Source organism: Trametes versicolor, assembly GCF_000271585.1.
Source record: "Trametes versicolor FP-101664 SS1 unplaced genomic scaffold TRAVEscaffold_1, whole genome shotgun sequence".
Lineage (NCBI taxonomy): Eukaryota > Fungi > Basidiomycota > Agaricomycetes > Polyporales > Polyporaceae > Trametes > Trametes versicolor.
The window spans coordinates 515,815-537,745 of NW_007360321.1; the positions used below are offsets into that span (position 1 = coordinate 515,815).

Consider the following 21,931-nt stretch of genomic DNA (forward strand, 5'->3'; position numbering starts at 1 on the left):
CGTGGGTATCGAAGCGTGTCTATTCGTATACAGCGACGCGTGCCAGCCGTGCGGAGTAAGTTGATGATGAGGAGCGAGAAGGAGAGTGGGCGAGCTGGCGGCGAGCGCAGACGAGGAGTGCCAGCGCAGGCTGGGGAGCAGAGGGGACAAGTATGGACGGAATCAGGCCAAGGACCGCGAGCGACCACCGCATAAGTTATCGAAGTCCCCCGCCACAGCCAGTCGAAACGCCTATTCTTAGAGCGAGCTGGCGCGCACGTGACATGATGTAACCAGGAATAACCTCCGCAGCGCCCCCGATATCGCTTTGAGTGACTGCGCCGCATCCGCAGTCCCAGCGGAACCGTTGCGAGGTCAGAAAATAGCCTGTGTGCTCACGCGACCTCCGGAGCGACTGTGGACACGTACAACATCGATTGCGACAGAGAATCCAAAGAGTGCGACAACAAGCAGTACAAGAACACATATGAAGCATCCAGCTGACGTTCCGCCGGCTATATCTCGCCCGACCCTCACGCCCACTGCTTCACGTCTTCCTCCGACGGGCCCTTGGGGTCATCCGAAGCGGCGAGGTTGCACTGGTGGAACGCCCGAACCTGATCCGGCTTGAACGCACCGACTACGGTGTGCAGCACGCCCCGGTTGTGGAACAGCACCAGGTCGCGCTCGTGCCTAGACGCAGTACCCCATCTGGTCAGCAAACGGCGTCTATGCAAGTTCCGAAAGTACTCACCAATCGTGAGGGTAGACGAACTGCGATGCGTGATGAGCTCGTGTGATCAGGTAAGGTCCGATGACGGCACTTACACTAGGCGCAATAGCAGGTCTCTGCATCTTGTACAGCAAGTCCCGCACCTCCTTCAAGTCCTTCAGGTGCACGCCGTCGGGGTACAGCGCGCCCTCGCGCTTCGCCCCCGCCGGGAGCGGATCGATGATGAGTTCCGCGGCGCCACACGGATGCACTTGCAGGTGCAGCTCGCCCGTAACAGGGTTCTTCCAAAGCTACTTTGATTATCAGCCGCTGTGCCGGCCACGAAACGTCATCCGACTTACCATGGGAAGCACTTTAATCTTGGACTCCTCCCACGGCGGCAGGTCGTCATACGACATCTCCAACCCCTCGGACATGATGCCGAGCCCGGTCGAGAGTGCGTGTGCGGGCGCCATCCAGACGTACGGGTGCGGCGCGTACTTGACCTTCGTCCGGACGGCCACGCTCTTCAGCTCCGGAGGGAGGATGCCAAACATATTCCTGCCGTCTACGAACGCGGTGGTGCCGAGCGGAACATCGAGTTCTTCACCCGTGCCATCGTCATACCGCACGTGCTGGCGCTCGCCCTTCGGCACAGTGACACCGTACAGAGTGGTCACCTTCGGTGGGGAGAGGTCGTACAGTGCAGCGTCGATGTGCCAGCGGTAGTAGCGGGTGAAGCCCTTGTCCTCATCCTCAGGCGAGACGCGGGTCTTGTGAAAGGTTGTGTGGGAGGGGTGCTTCAGCTTAGCCTCCGCAAGGCCCTCATGGTCATAAACCATGCCATTGCCGATGAGCTGAACCTGGGGGACACGAGGGATGGTCTTGAGGTCGGGGTGGAGAATGGACTTCTTCTCGCCTTCCGTCTTCTTATTCCCATGCCCGTAGCTTTCCGATGTGGGATCGAACGCCTGTGCCGCCATAGTTGAAGCCTCCGGTGGTGGTACGATTTCTGAATTACTCACCTTGGTCAGAGCGAACTGCTGCTCGGGCGAGAGGACGACGTCTCGGAAAAGGAGGGCACCATGCTATCATCGTAGACATCAGCACGCACATCGCAAACCTTTTGTCGTTGTATGAACCTTGTACAGCAGATCATGGACCTCCTTGAACTCCTCCGGAGAGAGAGATCCCGGGTTCACGCCCTTGACCTCCCGGCCGAAGTCCTTCAGCTTCGCGGCATCAGCAGTGGGAGGCACAGGCAGCGGCGCGATCTCAATAGCCATGTTTCTTCTTGCGGAGGTATGAAAGTTGAGTTGGTAGCGGGACTGCACTGAGCGGACGAGAAGGGGGTAAAAGGGATGTCTTTGCGGACGGCAGGCTCTTAACAGCACGCAGGACGCCGTGCTTATCATCTTTGCAGTCGGGTCTTCGACATGCCGCGGCCGCGCCCAGTCTTTTAAGCGTGAATGCGGGGTAGATAAGATAAGATGATACCAATCACCGCGCGGCTGTTTGTGCGCCCCTAGCTTAGGGTCAGAGTCGCGTGGCTCCCACGTGGACAACAACACCGACCTTTGCGGAACGCGTCGACGCGTCCAACACGTCTCACTCCTCCTCTCTCTCGTCCTCCACCCCTCTCGCGCGAACCTCCCTTGCGACGCGTCTTGGAAAGCTCAATTCACGCGTCTTGAATACCTTTGGACTGCTTTGCGATGTACTCTACCTCTGCGGCTCAGAAAGCCACCGCGCGTCGGTCGCGCACACGCCCCGAGCTCACGGACGAGCAGAAGCAGGAGATCAAGGAGGCGTTCGAGCTCTTCGACACCGACAAGGACGGATGTGTAGACTACCATGAGCTCAAGGTCGCCATGCGCGCCTTGGGATTCGACCTCAAGAAGGCCGAGGTCTTGAAGATCCTCCGCGACCACGACAAGTCGGGTCATGGATTGATGGACTTCGAGGACTTTGCCAAGATCAGTGCGTATTTCTATTGAACACAGACATGCCAGAGTGTCTTTCGACGCGTTTTGCTAACGAATGTATCCGCTATATCTCAACCAACTCCGACCTGAATATATGCTCCCTCCCCGCAGTGAGCGAACGCATTTTGGCCCGAGACCCAATGGAGGAGATCCGACGTGCATTCCAGCTCTTTGATGACGATAATACCGGCAAGATCAGCCTAAGGAATCTGCGACGCGTTGCAAAGGAGATTGGAGATCGGTTAGAGGACGACGAGCTGTGAGTACCGGCCGGTCCGGTTTATTCCGTGCACTACTGGTCTTTGGCCTCTCCATATCTTAAAGCACCCTCAAACATGAGTCCGTTGTACTAACCCAACATGTCCGCCTCTTTTAGCCAGGCCATGATAGATGAGTTTGACCTCGACCAGGATGGTGAAATCAACGAACAAGAATTCTTCGCCATCATGACAGACGACGCGTAGCCTCGAGGCGCGCCCTACCCACATAGCGCTAACAGCGCCACGCTCTCTTGATCCTACCTGTTCGAGCATCTCCATTCCCGTCTCGCCGACCACTCGATCTGCCGTCTCGGCGCCTCCCACCACCACCTGTCTATGCCGCATACGTCCCATCCCCGCCAGCGACCCAAACCCATTTCGTCTCTTCTCGGCTCGTCTCTTCACCGTGTCCCCAGTGTCCAAGCGGTGATGCTGGTCGTCACTGTCGCCAGCTATGCAGTTCCTACCCCAATGTGAGTATAGTTTGATGATCGTGTCCGTTCTGCCCTTCTGATCGTGGTGCGTTGCGCGGCCCATTGATGCAGCCTCCGCTTCCTCGCTTTACAGGATACCATAGCAGCTCTGTACCACAGTAATTCATTGCAATGTACGATTACCCGTTATCACCCCGCCGCACCCCGGGCGCGTTGCGAGCAAAAGGCGCATGTGCCGGCGATCGGCCACACAGGCTGCGCTACGGCATTGGACAAGCAAAGGTGAGACACCGCCGGGCGAATGCCCGCGTAGTGCATTTCCAGGACCGCGACGCCCGACGGACAGGACGATCAGGTCCGGCGTACCAAGCGGGACGACGACGCGCCGGGCCAACAAAGCCAGCGAAAGCCGCGCACGACGACGACAATGAGGCAAACGGTGATCCGGGCTGGGCCCCCAATGACGATCTCGCAAGGCCCGCACCGCGGAGTTTTCAGGGCGACGGCAAAAAGAGGCTTCCCAGTTCCGAGGCACCGGCCGCGCCACGAAAGCCAAACCGCCCCCCAGGCTCGACGCGCACCGTCAGAAGAGCTCGAGGGCAAAGTGAGACCGACGCCCAGGAACACCCCCACCGGGGACAAGATTCACGCCGATAAACAGTGTGCGCCGCGCGCAGGCACTCGCACCGCCGCCGCCGCCGGCCCATTACGGCCCATGGAGGCGTCGTCGACGTCGGGCCACCACACCCCGCCCCGACGCCGGCGCGGGCTGACACACCCGGGGAACGTTGAGGCGTCGGGGCACGCCCCGGCATAATTATCATTGTCAATTATCGCCCGCACGCGGCCAAGCCCAAGCCCCCCGCGTCACGCGCCGGCAGCGGCCAGCGAGGCACGGGATCGCTCCCCGATCGCGCCGCGCCGGGGCGGGAGGGACTTGCAGGGTCCCCCCATCCGGGAGCTGTGGGCTCCCGATCGGGGAGACGGCTGGCCCGTGGCTGGCACCGTGCGGGGCTGGCCGTGGTGCCAGGTGCCAGCCACCTCCGTCGGGGACGTGCGTGCGCTGCAGTCGGACGCGGGGACGGGCGGCGGGAAATGCAATCGAGCTTGCACAATTAAATTCACCGGGCGGGGCGGGACGGGGCGGGAACAAAGAAACGTGAGCGTTGCACGCTCGATCCTCCGTGCCGTGCGGGCTGCTGCCCGAGAGGCAGGCCACACCGACGCTGACGGACTGCGCGGATGTCACTGGTGGAGGGCGGGCGGAGCTCGAGGGCGGGTGCACGAGCTAGTGCTCGCGGGCGGGCCGTGCCGCTCCCATGCTCCGCTGTCCGCAATACATTCTGCGTTTCTCGAACCTCTGCTCAGGGTTCACCTTCCCGGTGCATTGGCGGTGGCTGACAAGAACGTATGCGGTTGATGCGTGTTGCACCACCCGGCGGCACACCATCGAGCCTCCAGAAGGCCATTCAACCGTTTACACCAGCCATGCGACGGAAATTCATAGAGAAGGTACCCCCTACGATCGACCGACGACCGGTGGCGCGCGCACAACAAAGAAGCCCGTACGCGTGCTGACCCCACACGAAGCCGCAGAACCGCTGGGGCGGGCGGGGCAATGCCTTCTCGCGCACCAAGGGCGCGCCGCCCCGACGAACGTGACGGGCGGACGCGGCTTACAAGTTCGCGGCGTGACCGCCACACTCAGCCTCTCCGGACGGTGCACGCGCCCCCCAGCCCGTGCTGACAAGCAATCGCAATCGCATAATGTGCACGCCGATCGCTCTGTCCCCCGCTCTGACAGCGTCGATCGGGGGGCACGCCTCTTATCCGCGAGGCGGTGCGCCCTGCAACTCGTTCCTTCCTTTGCGTCCCTCCCAGAAACGTCGAATATTCGAAAATTCGGGAGTGCTGGCTGCCACGGGCCAGCCTCCAATTGAGCGCGGTTCCTTCTCGAGAGCCCCGCCGCCGATCTACGTCGCCGATCGCACGCCGCGTCGTCCGCTGGAAGTTCCTGCTACCCGGGCGCACCCCATGCGCGCGTCCGCGTCCAGCTGAGCAGCTGCGCCCCCAAATCACCCGTTCTAGCTCGTCGCGGCCGCTGACGGCGCCCATGACGCACATGCACATGCGCCTCGTCGCTCGAGCCCCGTCTCCCTGTCGGTGTGAATTTGTATTACGACCGTCGGCGGCGCAGCACGAACGCGACTGTGCATGCGTGCGTGCTGCGTTCTGGGTGGTCTTGGGCTTGGGCTTCTGGCGCGGGGCGAGCGGCGGATCGGGCGGGCCAACCGTACTCAGGCTGCTGGCGGGGCTGACAGCTGCCCAGCCGCGGCACCGAAAAAGCGGTGGCGGGCTGACTGAAAACAGGGGATCCGCGCACGGGACCGCCAGATCTGGCGTGTGCAATGGACGAGCTTATTTCTTCGCCTTCGTAACGCGGCTCACGCGTCGCGCACTAGCTAGTGATCGGCATATGCAGCGCTGACAGACTGCACAGATCATAGCGGGCGGCCGGGGTTGCAATATTCGCGTGTGGGGACTGGGAGGAGTGACGTTTGAGAGCATGGGCATAAAGCTGGCATTTCGCATACTGTAACACGTTTCCGGATAAGAATACATCGGGGGTGGGGTGGTAGACGATACAGAGCAGGCAGATGATACATCCAGAGTCCGGAGGGGGATACACGGCGATACACCGGCAGCTAAACATGGTACATGGGGCTATAGACAGACAGAGAGACACGGAGCAGACCGACTGGGAATAATGATCGTGTAAACCGAGGGATAAACGCAGGCGTGGGGGGTGGAATGATGCACAGGGTAGGTGGGGGAGAAGGGGTAAGGCGAGAAAAAGCAGAGGAGCCAAAGAGGCAGAGAAAGACTTGAAAGGCCGTAAGAAGGAAATTCATCGCGAGACGTGACACGCCGGAGCACCGGCGCTGCGGGGGCGGCGCGCTGCAGCGCGCAGGCCGCCCCCGTCTAACCCATACTGGACTGGACCCGTGGACCCCATGTTGAACGGTGGACGTAAGAAAAAAATGGAAAACGCAGTGCGCGCGCGCGCATCATCAGAGCGGGCCGGCCTTGGGCATCGTATAGCCCTTGTGCACGCGCATGTGCTGCCCGAGGTTGTCGTGCCGGCTGAAGTCCTTCTCGCACCCCGGGTACGGGCACTTGTGCGCTGCGCTCGTCATCAGCAACCGTGCACGGTGACGCAAAAACACAGCGGACGGGGACTTACGCTTATCGTTCGTGTGGATGCTCCGGACGTGGCGCTTGAGGTGCTCCCCGCGGGCGAAGCACTTCCCGCATCCGGGGACCTTGCACATGTACATGCGCTGTGTGAATGCAATGATGTGTGAGCAGCCGCAGGGAGAAGCGGGACTCGAAACGAAGAAGCGCACCTTCTGCGGCCCGCCCTGCGTCCCAACCTGCTGCGCGGTGGGCACCCTCCGCCCGCGGCTCTTCTTCGTGAGGTTCGGCACGGGCACCGGCGCGGCGAGGCGGCGCGCCATCGAGAACGAGCCGGTAGACGTCGACGGGGACGTCGAGGACGCGGAGAGCCCGCGCCGGCGCGCGCGCGGCGACTGCTGCACGTAGTCGTCGTCCTCGCCCTCGTCGTCCTCGTCGTGCTCGCTCTCGCCGCTCGACGGCTGCAGCTCCTCGTCGGACGAGCTGCTCGTGAAGCTCACCGCGCGCTGGCGCTTGCGCTGGGCGGCCGCTGCCGCTGCCGGCACCGGGATGGGCGCGGATGTGGCGGCGCTGGCGAGCGACGGCGAGCCGCTCGCGGCACTGTCCACGTCGAAGTCGGTGAACGCGGAGGGGCTGGCGCCCCCGTGCACCGTGTGGAGGCCGCCCGCGAGCGTGAAACGCGGGTCGCAGCTCTGGTCCTGCGGCAGCTCCTGCAGCTGTGCGTATGGCGACATGGGCGAGACCTGTGTGGGGTTCACGTAGCGCGGGGTGTCCTCCTCCGGGTACTGCAGGTGCGCTTGGGTGAGGAGGTACGACGACATGTTAGCCACATCGGCGCCCGGGTGGTGCGGCTGGGCGTCGGCGGGGGTGTAGCCGTACTGCTGGGAGACGACCTCTGGGGAATACTGGTTCATGGCGTAGGTGGGGAGCGAGCCTTGGTGGTCGGGCATGGACGCGGCGCTCTGCATCTGGTCGGCGTACGAAGCGATGTAGAGCCCTCCGGCGGCGCTCCCGTACGACTCGAGGCTGTCCTCCGTCTTCACTCCCTGCATCATGTTGCCATCGGCCGCGGACGTCGACGTCTCGGAGGACGGCAGTTCGTACGAGCCGGCAGCGTAGGAGTCCTGGTACTGACTCGGGGGCTGCTGCGCGACCTGGGGCCACGAGTGCGGGTAGGCGTCCGCTGGGAACGGCTGCCCGCCGCCACTGACTGCGGGTGGCTGGAGGTCCGCGTTCTCGTACGGCGAGCCTAGCGGGCTGCCGTCGTGGCCGTAGGAGCCGGTGCCGGAGGACGAGGAGGAGTCCATGGAGAAGGTCGAGCGGTAGGACGAGGGCATGGCCTGGGGCGCGTAGTGCTGCATCTGGCGGGGCGCGGACGAGCGGACGAAGGAGGACTGGAGCGGGACGCGGCGGGAGTGGTCAGCCGCGCGATCGAAGTAGTTGTAATGGAGGGCTTGCGGGTGCGGAGGCGAGGAATGCGGGGGCGGGGCGAACTGCATGAGGAACGAAGTGGCGACATCCATGAGCGGCTGACGGTGGTGGTGGTACATGCAGAGGACCTGCAAGCATATAAAGCGCGGAGGTCAGCACGGGCTGGGCGGTCTGGACTAAGATGGGGCGGGTGGGCGGAAGGGGTGAGACCAGAAGAGGCTTAAGAGCCGATTCGAGAAAGACGAGATCGGGGGACGAAAGCGGTAAGGGTTACGCACCGTTGGAAACCAATGGGGAGCGGACAATGCGCAGACTGGGTTTTCAGGAACGGGCGGCGGAAGTGATCGAGGAGGGCTGGTGGGCTGGAGCCTTTATGAATCCGGAACCACGTCTGGGACGAAAAGAAAAATAACGAGCCGGCGGATGCGCGTGATCCCGCAGGCAACAAAGAGGTGTGCGATAGCAGAGAAGAGCCGCAAAGGGCTGGCCACGGACGGGGCGCAACGGAGTTTGCCTGGGGAAGGGCTTGGAATGGAATGGGACGTCGAGGTCGTAAGAGTCGTTAGAACGTTCTTGGCAGAAATAGGAAGGGCCAGGCGGGCAAAGACGCCTGGGGTCGGGCTCGGAGCACGTCAGGGAGATCGACGGGCAGTGCACGGGTCGGGCGATGCACGGTGGGGGCGGGGCACGCACGGCCAAGCCTGGCGGGATGGATGGATGTAAATACGGGGAGGCACGCCTGCGCCCGCTGGCGGTCCTGGGCCAAGAAAGCGAAGGAGAAGGGGAATGGTCGTCAAACGTCGTTACGGGACGGTGCAGGGACACAGGCGGGAGACATGCAGACGCACAGCCGGGGCTCCTGGGCTATGTTCTGTGCACGCATTGCCACCGAACGCCGGATGGGAATTGTCCACGCTCTGTGTAGCCTTGTTGTCCGTCCCAGCCCCGGTCCCCCGTCCCGCCCCGCGCTCCCACGCCCCACGCCTCTCGCGGGCGTCTGCTCCTCCACCGCCTGCTGCGCCCAGCCTCGCCCGCAGCTCCCGCTCCCCCGTCCACGCCCAGTCTCTTCTCCCCGCCCCCGCCGTCATCACCGAGCTCACACACACCGCCCGCGCCCTTATCGGCGACCAGCCCGAGCCGCGCCCCGCTTCGTACGCGCGATTTGTCGGGGGCGATACGCTTTACGGCGCGAGAGCGATCTTCCCCGCGATCTAAACTTTCCGAATTCTGGTCGACGGTCCTCGGCCAATCTCCGATCCTGGTCGAATTCAATGTTCCATCTCGCTATCCCCCTTCTGTCCGCCCTCCCACGCCGACTCCTCCACAACTCGCTTATGGCCCATCCCATGACGACAGCTCTTACGCTCTTCATACCCTCGCCCGCGAATTCATCTTCTCTTCGCGCTCGCCCCGGGAATGAACGCGCGCGAACATCCCGCAATGCACGTACGTACCCACCGCGTCCCGAATCTGAATATCATCACGCTCGCTCCGCCGCCGCACGTAATATGTCTGTGCATGTTTCGCCATATGGGCCCCGCTACCTCCCCCGCGTCCCCCGGAGCTCCTGCCGCACGCCGCGCATCGCGCCGCGTCCCCCAGAAGCCCCCTCACGCCTGATGCGTCCGCCCAGAACCAGCACGAGCGTCCCGCGCGCGCTGCACCGTCGCCGCCCGCGCATGGCGTATTACACCTCGCCCCAGGCCTGCGCCTCCGCTCCTCCCTACTACTAGGCCTCCGCACGCCCACGGCGCGTGCGCGGTGGGAACGCGAGCCTCGCCAGCGGTCCTCGGATACGCGGTCGCCCTAGCTCCGTCCGCCCGGCGTTCCGCACCCGCGCGCGCGAGCACGCCCGGGCACGCCGTGCACGCACGGCTCGCGCTTCTGCGTCTGCGCACCCCAAAGGCGTATGCTGCATCATCGATCGCCCCGCGGCCCTTGCGCTTCTGCGTCTGAGACGCGGCTGCTGCCCTGGGGCACCTACCCACCGCTGCCACCCTACTGTTCTCCGAACGCACAGTGATCGGCCGCGCCGTACCGCGCCGCACCCTCTGCCAAGGTGGGGCTCCCAGGCAAGACGCCGGGTGCCTTCGTTCCCATTCACCCATTCACCCATAGTGTGCGCGGGCGAGCTCCGGTAGCCCTCGCTGTGACGTAAGGACGCGGCTGCATCGCCTCCCGGGTCGTCGACTGCGTGCAGGGTGCCCCTGCCGTATACGGTAGACATTTGTGCTTCGCCCGGGGGTGCGCGCGGGCAGCCCGAGGGCGTTTGTTCATTAACACCTGCTTCTCCGTATGATGCGCCACACCCTGTCAGGTCGCGGCCGGAAGTCACGGTGGGGGCCATGTGCACACGGACGCCTGAAGGCTACCGGCCGGCGGCGAACTCGCCACCGACTTTAATATTTGGGGTGCCGGTGCGCGAGCTGAAGCGTACGGCCGCTTGGGTCGAAGCCGCTTGGACGGGCACCCCCGTATGTATAGAGCTCTTCTCGAAAGAGAGAATGCGCTGCGCGGCGCACGGCTTGGCTCCCTCCAAATTAACGGTCCATTTCTATCGTGATCAGGCTACGGGGTAGGACTATGCTATGTGGTAAACTCAAGCACCGTTCGGAGCTGCACCGTTCCCGTACAGTAACACACTGGCCCGGCACCTAGTCGCCGAACGGGTCCCTCAATGTCTGCACGGACGCCCGCGCACTGCAGCCGCCCGCAGAACACGCGCCGCCTGCTCAGTGCTATGGGCGAATCTCATACTGCACACACTAGACTGCACGCATCGCAACGGCCTCCCGCACTGCGACCCTGCTTCATCTCGCGCTGCATCCAAACTTCGATCCGTCTGAAAGCCGGCGCAGCCGCTATATAGTGCATCGAGAATCGAGATGCGGCGCCAAGGTTCGGACGGACGCCACAGCGCGGCTCACACCTTGACCTTGACAATGATAACGCACGCCTCGGAGTAGCCTCAATGGGCCGCACGAGCGCGGACATTCCTCGCAGTTGCGGAGCGGGGCCCCGGCCCGGGGGGCACGACGATCTCATAACTGACGGCGGTTGTATGAGATGTTGTATGAGATCAGGATCGCACGCGATCACAAGCACGACCGCAGCGCGCGGCTAGTAGCACTCAGCTGCACATAGCAGCAGAGCGGTCTGAACTCCGGTCAGTTGGTCGGAGTGCTGCTACGACGAGCAGGCTGGGAGCAGTAGGCGACAGGGCAACAGGCAACAGGCCCGGCGACCCGATGGAGATGCGTATGTATAGGCTTTGGATCAGATCTACAGCACCAACGATACGCCGTCGCCGCCCAACGGTCCGCCTGAGAACCCTGGACGGCAGCGCGCGGAAACCAGCACCGAGCCGCACCTGCATCGCACCGTAGGCCCAGCAGCTGCAGGTCGACTCCGAGATACAGGGTCCGCCGTCACGGTTCGAGACGCTTCCGTGGTCGTCTTCGCACCGACGATGGAGGTTGCGATACATGAGGCCGGGTAGCTGGTTCGAGGTCGAGGCCGTTGCCACAGTATGTACAGATTGCCATCCCTGAGGCTCCGAATACAGCCTGGTTGCGGGTCGGATCCGGGGCGGGAACCTTGCGTGCTGACCTGTGGCCGTCTTGCAGGAAGAAGAAGCGCCAGGCAGAACCAGCACCCGGTGCTTCGAAGCGTGCCGTAAAAATGCACGGCGGGCGGTATTGCACGGCGGAAGGTATTGCACGGCGGACGACCGCGCGAGTTGCCAATAAGCATCCCGCACGGCGACTAGTGCTGAAGGTTGAACGTTGAAGTTCGAACCACAAAGGAACAGCCGAGAATGGAAGCTTGTTTGCCTCGGGAGCGATTTCGGAATCTTCGCGGAGTTCTAGACACAGCGCAAAGAGGGGCCAGAGAAGCACTTTGTTGGCCTTCGTGCGTTCTGCGAGTGGTCTCGTCGGGGCATTGCCGAGAGAAGCGGGGATGGGCGCGTGTGGGTGCCCTGGGCGGTGGTCGGCCGACCCCGACGGGTTCCGCAAGAGACGGAGTGGGGATGGAAGTAGCGGCTGAATGAAGGAGAAGAGGCTTGGAAGAGTAGGAGGGATGCAGGGGACCCTGCACGGTATCTTCGAATTTGTCGCCGGCGGAGATGAGAGGGGACAATGTTGCGGAAGATGGTTGAGGGGCGAGCATGGAGAGCGTCGAAGGTGCAGACGGATATTGTCTAGAAGGCGTACCTGAAGTCCCTAAATTTCTACGGTCTTAGTGCTCTGATAACGACGGATACAGCGACTCAACTTCTGCAAAATTGGGGTGAGTTGGCCGGTACTCTGGACCAGATGCAATGAAAGAGGCTTCTGGCAGAATACGATAGATCAGCCGCATCTACAATCCTACGGCCGATGGCAGTTCCTGAGCCACGATAAACCTATCCGGGATTCCGTGTATGGCTGAAAGTACTCAGGCTTTCGGCCCAGATGCGGCTGAGAATTGCTTCGCGCGGAACTCAAGAACGTACCAAGATGCTGTGGTGATCCAGCTGACGATCTGTAGAAGGAATTGTGTTCAATAAATCAGTTTTCAGAGATTTATGAAAGTTCTTACGGTGATTGAGGTTGCCCAGATGTAGCGCATACATTGAAAAGTTGAGTACCAAAGATTGTGCCGTCGCTCCGGACGGAATTCTGTCCCCATCGAAAATTGTACGCACTAGAGCACGTCTATCTCGTAACTATCACGAAGCCTCACACACACCTTCGAATGGGGTGTCAGCACATCGGAATGCCCCTCATATGACAGTTTTGACTAACGTCTTACGTGAGTCGGCAGCTATGTCAGAAAATCATCACGGAACGAGCCCCCAAAGATGCGGGCGAGACTCACCGTCGCACATGCCAGCGCCATGTTGCCGCTCTCTTCTGACATAGAAGCGCCGGGGATAGATGATTCGGATGAGTGCCACGCCGCTACTGGACGTCCCTGCCTTGGGCGCAGAACAAGCGGATAGCCATATCTGTACACGTATCGGCCCGGCGTGGTAGGCGCCATAGAGGGCCGAGGTCTAGAGAAGTCGAAGCATTTGGGTCTGCGGACTTGAATGACATGGGTCATGACGGACAAACGTCGTCAATGCCAGTGTGCGATGTACATTAAGTATGTGGGCAGGTGATGAACGGCATGGTCTCGAGCGGCGACCAGTATTGTTAAGAACGCCGCCCAACGTCCTCGCCGTCATGATTGGCTGTTCAATCGCCGTCGTGGTTTTCGCAGGATGTCAGGAGGGTCAATTGCGAGTCATGTCGGTCGAAGTTGTTCGGCGGCCGCTGTTCATGATGCTGATAGGTTGGGCGCAGGAAGTCGCTGGCGCAACTTTCCGAATTCACCGGCTGGCTAATGTCCTGGGAGACCTGTGCATGTTCTCTGTAGCCAAAGCTTGATGGAGCGACCAGCTGACCAACTCGTGGCCTTTATCGAGCACACCCGCATACAGGCCAGATCCCCACTATCCCGTGCACTCTACTGTACCCGCCAGACGTTAGGCGAAGCGATGGACCCCTAGGCTAGGGGTTAGACGAGCGTCTACACCCGAAAAGGAAGGTCGTATACTATATAAGGCAGGTGACCTGCCATATATGGTAATCGACCGAGGCCTCGGGGACAGGGGACATCGCCTAACGTCTGGCGGGTACAGTATGGTCCAACCTCTTTTCAACGACGCGTCTTGTAAAACCTATGCCAGATTGATCCTGGTGCCCTTTTCAGCAGTATAATCAGCGGCCTGAGGTCACTGCAGAGCGAGCGTGGACGGCCAAGGAGATAAAGCAGACGGAATTGTGCCCAGAATAATCTCAGTGGGCGTATGTCAGGGCCCTGAAGACAAGTGAGCGCGGTGAGAAAGGAAGGACGATGGGCGTCCCACACAAACCACAACGCGTGAAAGAGGGACGGCCCGGGCGACCGCTTAGCATTACGTAAGCGAAGTACTAGGTTATTTCGGCGTGCGCCGTGCACGTTCTCTCCTTGCGTCTACCAACCACCATCGGTGGCGTTCTCTCAGCCATACCTGCAGCGAACTGCTCGAACTGCGCGCAATATTCGACATCGTTGCAGCGGTGAGTGCACTTGTCTGGCCCCGTTATACCCAAAGCAGTTGACGCCACACTCCCCCAGTGCACACACAGACCGTTCCCGTGCGCCCACAAAACACTCAGCGCTGTGAATTGCGTCTACAGGCTCCGCCGCCATGCCTGAACACTGCGCACCTAAGTACTTTGACAAAGAGCGTGAAGAGCTATGGGTACTGTGCATCGTCTCTGTCGCCACGCGTTGCACTGAAGCCCCGCCATTCTCAGGGTGGCCCGCCCATCTTGACAGAGTCGGACAAGCCCATATCATTTGTGTTCCGTGCCCCGCTCCCCAGGAGCGCCTCGCCCGCGGATTCTTCCCGTGATGCATCCGAGGAAGCGGCGGTTGTGCCTCGTGGCCTCCCTGAGCGAAAATACCACGAACAGCCGCGCCGCACCTATCGTGCGCGACGCAAGCACAACCCCGAACACAGCTACGTCGACCCGGACGACATCCTTATGTACGACGGCAAACCTTGGTACAAGCAACATGGCCAATGGCACCGCCTGGAAGACGGACAACCCGAGGACACACTCCGTGATACTATGACGCACAGGAAGGAGTTGGCGGAGGCCGTCCCTGGGCTCACGAAGCGTACGAAGGGGCGATTCGTCCCCAAGGCTGGAGCCACCGACGACCCTCGCCGGAAACACATCTGTCCTGTGGAGACGTGCAGGAAAGCGTTTACGAAGCGCGACCACGTCAATCGCCACATCATGACCATTCACGGCAATGGCATATACGACGCGCGTGAGTGCTACCCCTGTGTCTCTCGTTCGTCGCTGACGTCTGGGGGCTAGCTGTGCCGTGCGATAAGCCCGGCTGCACTTACGCTGGTGTACGCGACGACAACCAGAGAAACCATAGGCGCAAGCACACCCACTATCACGAGATCTTCATGTGCACGCCCGAGGATGGGTACAAGGGCATCCATCTCCAGAATCCGCGGATAGTCGACTCCTCGTCCATCGACGTTAAGCCGTTCAAAGAGCTCCCATTCCCTGTCCCATCGCTCTGCCTCTGGAAAGCCCAGGAAAGGAGGCGCAGGGAGGAGGGGGCCGACGAACCCATTTCGGAATATGATTGCGTCGGGCGATACTTCGCCTCGCACCCTGAGGAGGTGGAGGCGTACTATGCCGAGGATCCTGAGGAGCTGGAAGCAAAGTGGAAGATGCCGCCCGCGGGCAAGGGATTCTCGCCGCTCAATGATACCTGCTTGATCGGCCGATTCAAGCTGGATATCAAGCGCGAGCAGGACACAAGCGATGCGGAGGGCAGTGGAAGCAGCAGCGGTGGCGATGGTGGCAATCCGTAGAGGTGTTTGCCACCGAGCTCCTCCCCACAGCTGGGCCCACTACCCTCGGTCGTGATCTCTTTGCTTTCCCTCTGATCGTGCCCTCTTCTCACCTATGCTCTCCCAAACGCTCTCGCTTTCCGTTCCCCGTCTTCGTTCCCCTCTGCATTCCCGCTCTTCGTTCTCGTCTCATCCTCGAATTGCGGCATCTTGCGCATGCATTAGTGCCGCATATATCTACTGTCGAATCCTATGTTTCGTTGCTATCCCACAGATCTTTGCTTTCGTCGTTCCCGTTGACTCGTCAGGTTTTCGTGTAGAATCCGGTCCTAGTCTCATCCAGCTATCGTTCCGCTCCGTTTTGTTCTGCTTGCCTCCCCTTCGCATACGACCAATGTGGCAGTTATCATCGCTCTTCTCTGCATACTCCTGCTAAAAGTATCGCTTTGTTTGTTACCATTACTCGCCGAAAAAAGGGTCATATGTCACCCAGTCCCTTCTCAATGTTCACCAATATTACTATTATATTCTCTACAAACATCCAAGATACAACCAACTTCCTCCGGCGATCACCAAAACCTCGTACTGTCTGGCCGGATCCGATTCGCCATACGCATCGTGACGATATTCGACGTCATCGTCGAGAACTACACAATCGCCACTGTCAGCAGCGAACCATAAACAGACGACCAGCGACATGCTGCTCACCCCATTCCCGATCAACACCTGCGCTCGCTGCCCGACGAGCATATCCACCGCCTGCGCGACGTACTTCTGCTCCCAATTGAGCGACAGGTCCCTGCTGCTCGTGATCATCTTCCAATCTTGGTCGCGCCCCAGCGCCGTGCGCAGCTCCGCAATGAAAACCCCGTCGCCATTCGTCATGATATGCAGCCTCTGCAGGCCCTGCCCCGCCGCGCTCGCCCTTATCTCCCTTACGCGCGCCACGATCTCGCGCACGCTCGGGTAACAATGAGAGCGGTGCACGTCCGCGTCCGCCTCTGCGTTCCCCGTGCGCGGCGGGGCGAAGCGGTCGGGCAGGCCGCGGAGCGCGCTGAACGCGGCGTAGTCGGCGGCGAAGCTCCCGAGGAAGCGGCAGTGATCCCCGAAGTCGCCGCGCCGGACGTGGAGCGCCATGAGGCCCGGGATGACGGGGTACCGCTCGGCGTTGGTGAGGTGCGGCTGGTGCGAGGTGTAGGGCTCGGCGGAGGTTGCGGGAAGGAAGAAGGCGCGGTTGGTGTCGAAGGCGAGCTCGACGAGGGGGGACCAGCGGAAGTGGGTGAGGATGGGGGAGGTGGAGAGCTCGGGCCAGATGTCTAGCATCGCGCGGGGGTCGCCGAAGACGCTGTGGGCCGTTGTGTCAGTTCTCATGGTTGGCGCAGGGGCCTTAGGGAGAGGGAAGGCACGCACTCGAAGTTGTAGATCTGGCCCGAGTTTATGGCCGTTTGCACGCATTGATCTTTTACGCCCGCGAGCTTGTCATGCCACCCATCCGTGATTTCCTTCGCCGAGTTCTTGAAACTGATGATCTCGGAGATGTCCTCTCGGATGAAGGTCACCTTGTCCGGGCACATAGCGTCAAAGTAATCTCTGTGCACAGCCAGCGGTGTGTGATCACCTTCAGGAAATTTATCGCCAACAATAGGACCTGGTCGGGCGGCTTAGTGGATTGGACCCACCAAAAACCATAGAAAGTCCACCTACCTGCTATCAGTGCAGAGAACGGTATCAATGACGGGATCTTCTTCCCATTATAGTCCGAATATTTCGAGCCGTCGGGGTTCCAGGTGTAATTGGAAAATACAAATCTGGCAGTCAGGGTTAAGTACTCATCCAGACAAAGGGGTATGGCTGGGCATACGATCTCCCTGATTTATACGCCATGTACGCGTTCAAAAGCAGCTCCTGCATGGCGTTTCCCCACCCGCAACCTATAAAACATTGATAGTCAGTATGATAACCTCCATAACGATAAAACGTCACAAGCGTACTGCGCGAATGGCCTGCAACAAATAGGAATTTCTCCTCTTCCCGCGGACGCCTCTGATCCCAATGGTGTTGCGGCAGACGCAGCTCCGCCTCGTGGTAGGCTTCATATAGCGGCGGAAGCGGAGGGTGCTGCGCAAGCGGATTCCTGGAACTCGTGTCGCTGGAACGGTACGGCCGGTCGTGCGGCCAGTAGACGCGGCCAGCGAGCGTAAGCAGAGCGATGCCGACGACGGTGAAGACGAGGTAGCGCCTGGCCATGAAGCGCAGATAGCTCTTAGCGGGAGGCGCTCTTTTCTCGCGCAGGGAGGTGGGCAGCATGGTGGGGAGGGCCAAAGGTGCGACGTCTCCGCTCATGCTGGATTAATATGCAGCTCGCCGCCGATGGCGCTTGAGAACTGCGCGTCCTCCCTCGTGTTGTGCGGCGCGTCCGATTAGCCTCGCGTTCAGCTCAGAAGAGCAGGTAGGATACCGTTTTCAGCAAGCTTCGCTTCTAGCTCTGTTGACAGGCTGTTGGACCGAACGTCGAGCGGTCGCCACGGTGTACGTCGGATATCTGGAAGGCGGGCTGTTCCTCGGGGTTGGGTATGGACGCGTCAGCTGCAGATTGGAACCGGCTATGGGTGGGTACCGCGGAGAGAAAATACGGCTGCCCGGTGCGCTGCGCATGCTCGGGCTGTTCATTTGTAGATGGGGCGAGTCTGCAACGCTCCGGCCTGAGGTTTTCACCGAAAAATCCAGGACAAGGGCGGACCTTCAAATGCAACAGTAAATTTCTGCTTTGAGTACTGCGCTTATGGTGGTCGCGATGAGGAGACTGGCACATATGCCGTAACATAGCGCCAGCACGAAGGCGTACCGATGGGTGTATGGTGGCTCAGCAGCGCAGCCAGCGTCATCCGAATGACAGCGCTGCTGAGAAGATCGGAGCAAGGTCGCCGCAGATGCAATAGATGCAAGCCATGCTTTGCCGTGAACCGTGATGGCAGGTCTCAGCGTTGTGGCAATTCGCGATCCAGGTCCAACACATTAAGCGCTGGTACACAACGGTTGCCGATGTCAAAACGGAGGCCACCAAGTACGTACTAGTATAACCCGACCGTGGATACACAACGTCTTTGCGCCATGCTTATAGAACTGGAGACAATTCCTATAGTGATACAGTGGCATTATTATTGCGCGAGGTGAGCAGCCGATTTACAGAGCAAGTGGTATCCCAAATGTACATTCATCAAGGTCATCATCATGAGCTGCGGTCCAATATAAAATGCATCACCACGCCGAACCGCGTCGCAGTCCGTAGATCGCCATTATCAATATCGTCTAGCCAGAAGCACTGCGTAATCGCATGATGAGAGGGGCATACCGTAAGCCCTCACGTATCCTTTCCCCGGCCCAAGAGCTCGCTCAGGCGCCCCGCCGCCATGCTATGCCGCAGACCAGGGAACAGCCTGCTCGGGGAGTCCTCACTCGCGCGCGCAACCCCGCCGCCCTTACCGAGGACGAGCGAGAACCGCTGACCGCGCGCGTCAGCTGCACCGCTCGCCCGCGCCGTGACCGGGCTCGTCTGCAGCGCGACCGCGGGGAGCGAGAACCGCTTGTGCCGCCGCGCCGTGTTCTCCCGGCGCGGTGTCGTCGGTGCGCTGCGCTCGCCATCGTCCGCAGGGGACACCTCGACGTCCTGCCCGGGGCCGTGGTCGTTGAATACGTCCTCGTCGCGCTCGTCGAGCACGCCGTGCGTCTCGTCCATCGTGCGCTCGCTGAAGCGCGACGCGCGCGGACTCGCAGAAGGAGAAGGTGACGCGTACTCGCCGCGCGCACCAGCGCCGTGGCCCTCTTCATGGAAGTCCTCGAGGATCTGTACGTAGCTCTTTGGACGCGGGGTGGGCTTGAGACGCACGGCGGCGACGGAAGGCCCGCTTGGCTCCTCTGGGGTGGCGGACTCGCTGGCGTCCTCTATCCGCGTGAGTGCTCGCCGTGGGCTTTCAACGTCGATCGCCATGAGTGCGGAAGGCGTGCTGCTCATGTCGTTTAGGAGGAGGGAGGGCATGGACTTTAGGCCGGATAACGTGAAGTGCGAGTGCGTAGTCCCTGCGGTGACGGACACCTGACGCTCGGAAGGTTGCTCGAGTAAGGGGAAGACAGTATCGTAGCACGCTTCGCACGCGCGGGCGGACTTGGAAGACTCCTTGGCATTGGGATCCACGATGAAGAACGTCTGTACGCATTGAGGTCAGCATGAAGGGCATGTGTCACACCTCGGTGGTACTTGCCTTGTTGGAGCACCCGCCGCACACACAACGCCCGCACAATCGACAGTGGTGTCTTCGTCTCCGCCATCCGAAAGTCCGCCCGCAGCGCATGCAGCTCTCCGTCTTGCCATCGGGAACCCATATTGCGGGCACAAAATGTTCCACCTTGCCTCTCCTCGGCTTCGATGAGTCCTCCGGATCGTACGGCAACGCCTGCAGCGTACGTCGGAGGTGGTTATTTGACGCCGACGATGTCAAGGTCGAGTTGAGCTGCATAACACTAAACGAGACCAGAAGAGACGACTTCGCCGTCCGGATGGCGGTGATCCATTCATCGCGCTCCTCCTCCGTGGCTGTGGGGCATGTCAGTGTGCATCCAAGCAGCGGTGCACGGCATGATAGACATACCTGCATATATCACAAACGACTGGTGCGGGCTGTGGAGCTCGAACCCCCGCTCCGGAGTGCTCGCTGCCGGTACACTCACGACCACCTCCAGGTCAACGAGCTCCACATGGCCCTTGTACACCCACCTGTCATCGACGCCGCTGCTTGCCTGCCGGGTTCTCCGCTTCGGGCTCGCGTTCGACCGGAGCTGCAGGAACGACTGCCTCTTCCGAAGCCCGTCACCCTCCGCCGTCTCGCTCCTCGTCCGGTAGAGCATGTCCGCGACGCCGCCGCCATTGCCGCCGCCGCCAGAGCGTGCGATGGCGTTCCACTTGTCGGAGAATATGTCGCCGTCCGCGCTGGCGAGCCAGATGAGGCAGTCCGAGAACAGCAGAAACTCGCGCTCCTTGGGCGCAGAGCCCTCCATCTGAAGCAGGGAGGCGCGCTTGAGGAACGTCCGGCCGGGGGTGATGAGTTGGAATGGGAGGTTGACGGTGTTGCGTTGCAGAGCGAGTAACGAAAGCGTTTGCGCATGTGTATGTAGCGAGGTGTTCAAAGACATGGTGACTGTATGCGAACGTCAACCCAGCTCATTATGGAGAGATAAAATGAAAACATACTCTTAGACACCAGAGTGTGGACCGCGGTCAGGGAAGTGTATTCAGGATCATCGGGGTCGGTGCAACTAATCATGTCCTTCAGCAGCAGGAGGTATCGCGGACATCGCTGGACGATGGTTAGGAGCCAATCCCGGAACTTGAGTTTCCCGCAGCGGTAGTCCGCCTCTTGTTGGGCAATGAACACCGCAAAGGCGGGATTGCTCTTCAGAAGCGAGGCGTACGAGGCAAGGGCGTCCGAAAACGAGCTCACGAAAGGCGTGTATAAGGAGAGGTAGGGGAAATGCGCGAGGAGCACGGGCGAAAGGGGCGGCGGTAGTTCATGTGTGCGGGTGGATGCGCAAGAGTTGAGGAAAGCGGTGAGAGATACGTAAAATGAGCGATGCAGGTTCCAGATGTCGATGAAGTTAGAGAATATTGACGTGAGCTCTGCGCGATCGAGCAGAGGTTGTGGGGTATCGAGGGACTTGATGATGGGTGTGAGGAAATGCTGCAGCGCATGTCAGGAACGCCGTCGCAGTGAAAGCGGGGTATATACGCACAGAGTGAATGAGCTCCAGCCCGTCCAGGTACGACTTCTCCGTCTCGTAGAACTCAGCGATGACCTTCCTCCGTTTAGCCTCCTTCTGCTCGTCCACCATGCGCGACTCCCTTCTCCGTAGGGCTTTCCTTGCACCGTCCATGGACGACGGCCGGTGCTTTGGACCTCGTATCGCGTTCCGGATAACCATAGGAGTAACGGGGGCTCCGCCATGTGGCTCCTCGGGCAGTGAGTCGAAGGACGCGGTACTAACGATAGAGTGTCGGTGCTGCAGGTTCGGCGCCGACGGGAGCGATATGCGACGGAACGGCAGGTACGTCGGACGCTGGTAGTTGGGATCGAGGGATGATGGACTGGGAGGGAGGTCCTGACCGGAGGACGGGAAGTCTACCATCGCGCCCGGAGCAGAGGAGACTAGCGCGGCAGCGGAGCGGAAGTGAGTGACGATTCGCATGTCTGCGGGTGCTGTGAGGACGCACCTAGGGCCATGGTGTCTGCGTGGTTATATCTCGACCGTGCCCGGGGCTGAGTCTGCGGAGGCGTCGATTATTGTCGCGGTCAAGCGCGAAATGCGCGGGAGGGCCGTCTCCGCCGCCACCGTCGTCAGCCACCCGAGCCGGGCTCACCCCGCCCGATTAGGCAACTCTCGTAGTGAATACCCCGCTTGCTCGCGCCGCAACCAGGGTACAATGCTCGCAGCCAGAGTGTGGAGACAGCAGAAGATGAGAGGTAGCACACTATAGACGCAATGAAGGC

The 21,931-nt window shown here is 60.9% G+C and overlaps 6 protein-coding genes across 6 annotated transcripts; 2 read left to right on the plus strand and 4 right to left on the minus strand.

The window, feature by feature from the left end:
- Positions 1-391: 391 nt before the first annotated feature.
- TRAVEDRAFT_67834 (Clavaminate synthase-like protein) lies at positions 392-2,045 on the minus strand. Its single transcript, XM_008034383.1, has 6 exons — positions 1,834-2,045; positions 1,717-1,779; positions 1,054-1,662; positions 808-1,002; positions 734-753; positions 392-672 (listed from the first exon to the last, which is right to left on the minus strand). Exons 1-6 carry the CDS (start codon positions 1,975-1,977, stop codon positions 513-515), a joined length of 1,191 nt encoding a protein of 396 aa, XP_008032574.1. The 5' UTR covers positions 1,978-2,045; the 3' UTR covers positions 392-512.
- A 361-nt stretch (positions 2,046-2,406) lies between these two features.
- Positions 2,407-3,140, plus strand: TRAVEDRAFT_32759 (Ca2+-binding EF-hand protein; the record flags this gene model as incomplete). The annotated part of the gene is made up of 3 exons (XM_008033745.1): positions 2,407-2,671; positions 2,788-2,935; positions 3,053-3,140. 3 exons carry the CDS (start codon positions 2,407-2,409, stop codon positions 3,138-3,140), a joined length of 501 nt encoding a protein of 166 aa, XP_008031936.1.
- A 2,853-nt stretch (positions 3,141-5,993) lies between these two features.
- TRAVEDRAFT_138152 (uncharacterized protein) lies at positions 5,994-8,627 on the minus strand. Its single transcript, XM_008034384.1, has 4 exons — positions 8,275-8,627; positions 6,778-8,124; positions 6,615-6,711; positions 5,994-6,554 (listed from the first exon to the last, which is right to left on the minus strand). The coding sequence occupies exons 2-4, from the start codon at positions 8,113-8,115 to the stop codon at positions 6,442-6,444; spliced, it is 1,548 nt and encodes a 515-aa protein (XP_008032575.1). The 5' UTR covers positions 8,116-8,124; positions 8,275-8,627; the 3' UTR covers positions 5,994-6,441.
- A 5,252-nt stretch (positions 8,628-13,879) lies between these two features.
- Positions 13,880-15,413, plus strand: TRAVEDRAFT_16130 (uncharacterized protein; the record flags this gene model as incomplete). The annotated part of the gene is made up of 4 exons (XM_008033527.1): positions 13,880-13,944; positions 14,043-14,085; positions 14,206-14,848; positions 14,899-15,413. 4 exons carry the CDS (start codon positions 13,880-13,882, stop codon positions 15,411-15,413), a joined length of 1,266 nt encoding a protein of 421 aa, XP_008031718.1.
- Positions 15,414-15,961: 548 nt separating this feature from the next.
- TRAVEDRAFT_111583 (uncharacterized protein) lies at positions 15,962-17,639 on the minus strand (the record flags this gene model as incomplete). The annotated part of the gene is made up of 6 exons (XM_008034385.1): positions 15,962-16,039; positions 16,101-16,737; positions 16,803-17,040; positions 17,097-17,200; positions 17,254-17,323; positions 17,384-17,639. The coding sequence occupies 6 exons, from the start codon at positions 17,637-17,639 to the stop codon at positions 15,962-15,964; spliced, it is 1,383 nt and encodes a 460-aa protein (XP_008032576.1).
- Positions 17,640-18,588: 949 nt separating this feature from the next.
- TRAVEDRAFT_138159 (uncharacterized protein) lies at positions 18,589-21,732 on the minus strand. The gene is made up of 6 exons (XM_008034386.1): positions 21,655-21,732; positions 21,177-21,589; positions 20,638-21,124; positions 20,039-20,584; positions 19,652-19,983; positions 18,589-19,596 (listed from the first exon to the last, which is right to left on the minus strand). Exons 1-6 carry the CDS (start codon positions 21,662-21,664, stop codon positions 18,754-18,756), a joined length of 2,631 nt encoding a protein of 876 aa, XP_008032577.1. The 5' UTR covers positions 21,665-21,732; the 3' UTR covers positions 18,589-18,753.
- Between the last annotated feature and the right edge of the window lie 199 nt (positions 21,733-21,931).

Bases quoted from the DNA above. Each gene is read 5' to 3' on its own strand.
- TRAVEDRAFT_138159 (XM_008034386.1), bottom strand. The intron at 21,125-21,176 runs GTGCGTATATAC...CATGCGCTGCAG, and splicing joins GGCTGGAGCTCATTCACTCT to CATTTCCTCACACCCATCAT. The intron at 19,984-20,038 runs GTATGTCTATCA...CATGCCCCACAG, and splicing joins GTCGTTTGTGATATATGCAG to CCACGGAGGAGGAGCGCGAT.
- TRAVEDRAFT_67834 (XM_008034383.1), bottom strand. From the start codon at position 1,977: ATGGCTATTGAGATCGCGCCGCTGCCTGTGCCTCCCACTGCTGATGCC. The intron at 1,780-1,833 runs GTTCATACAACG...CTACGATGATAG, and splicing joins TCCATGATCTGCTGTACAAG to CATGGTGCCCTCCTTTTCCG. The intron at 1,003-1,053 runs GTAAGTCGGATG...TAATCAAAGTAG, and splicing joins AGATTAAAGTGCTTCCCATG to CTTTGGAAGAACCCTGTTAC.
- TRAVEDRAFT_138152 (XM_008034384.1), bottom strand. From the start codon at position 8,115: ATGTACCACCACCACCGTCAGCCGCTCATGGATGTCGCCACTTCGTTC. The intron at 6,712-6,777 runs GTGCGCTTCTTC...GCATTCACACAG, and splicing joins CGCAGGGCGGGCCGCAGAAG to CGCATGTACATGTGCAAGGT. The intron at 6,555-6,614 runs GTAAGTCCCCGT...TGACGAGCGCAG, and splicing joins CATCCACACGAACGATAAGC to CGCACAAGTGCCCGTACCCG.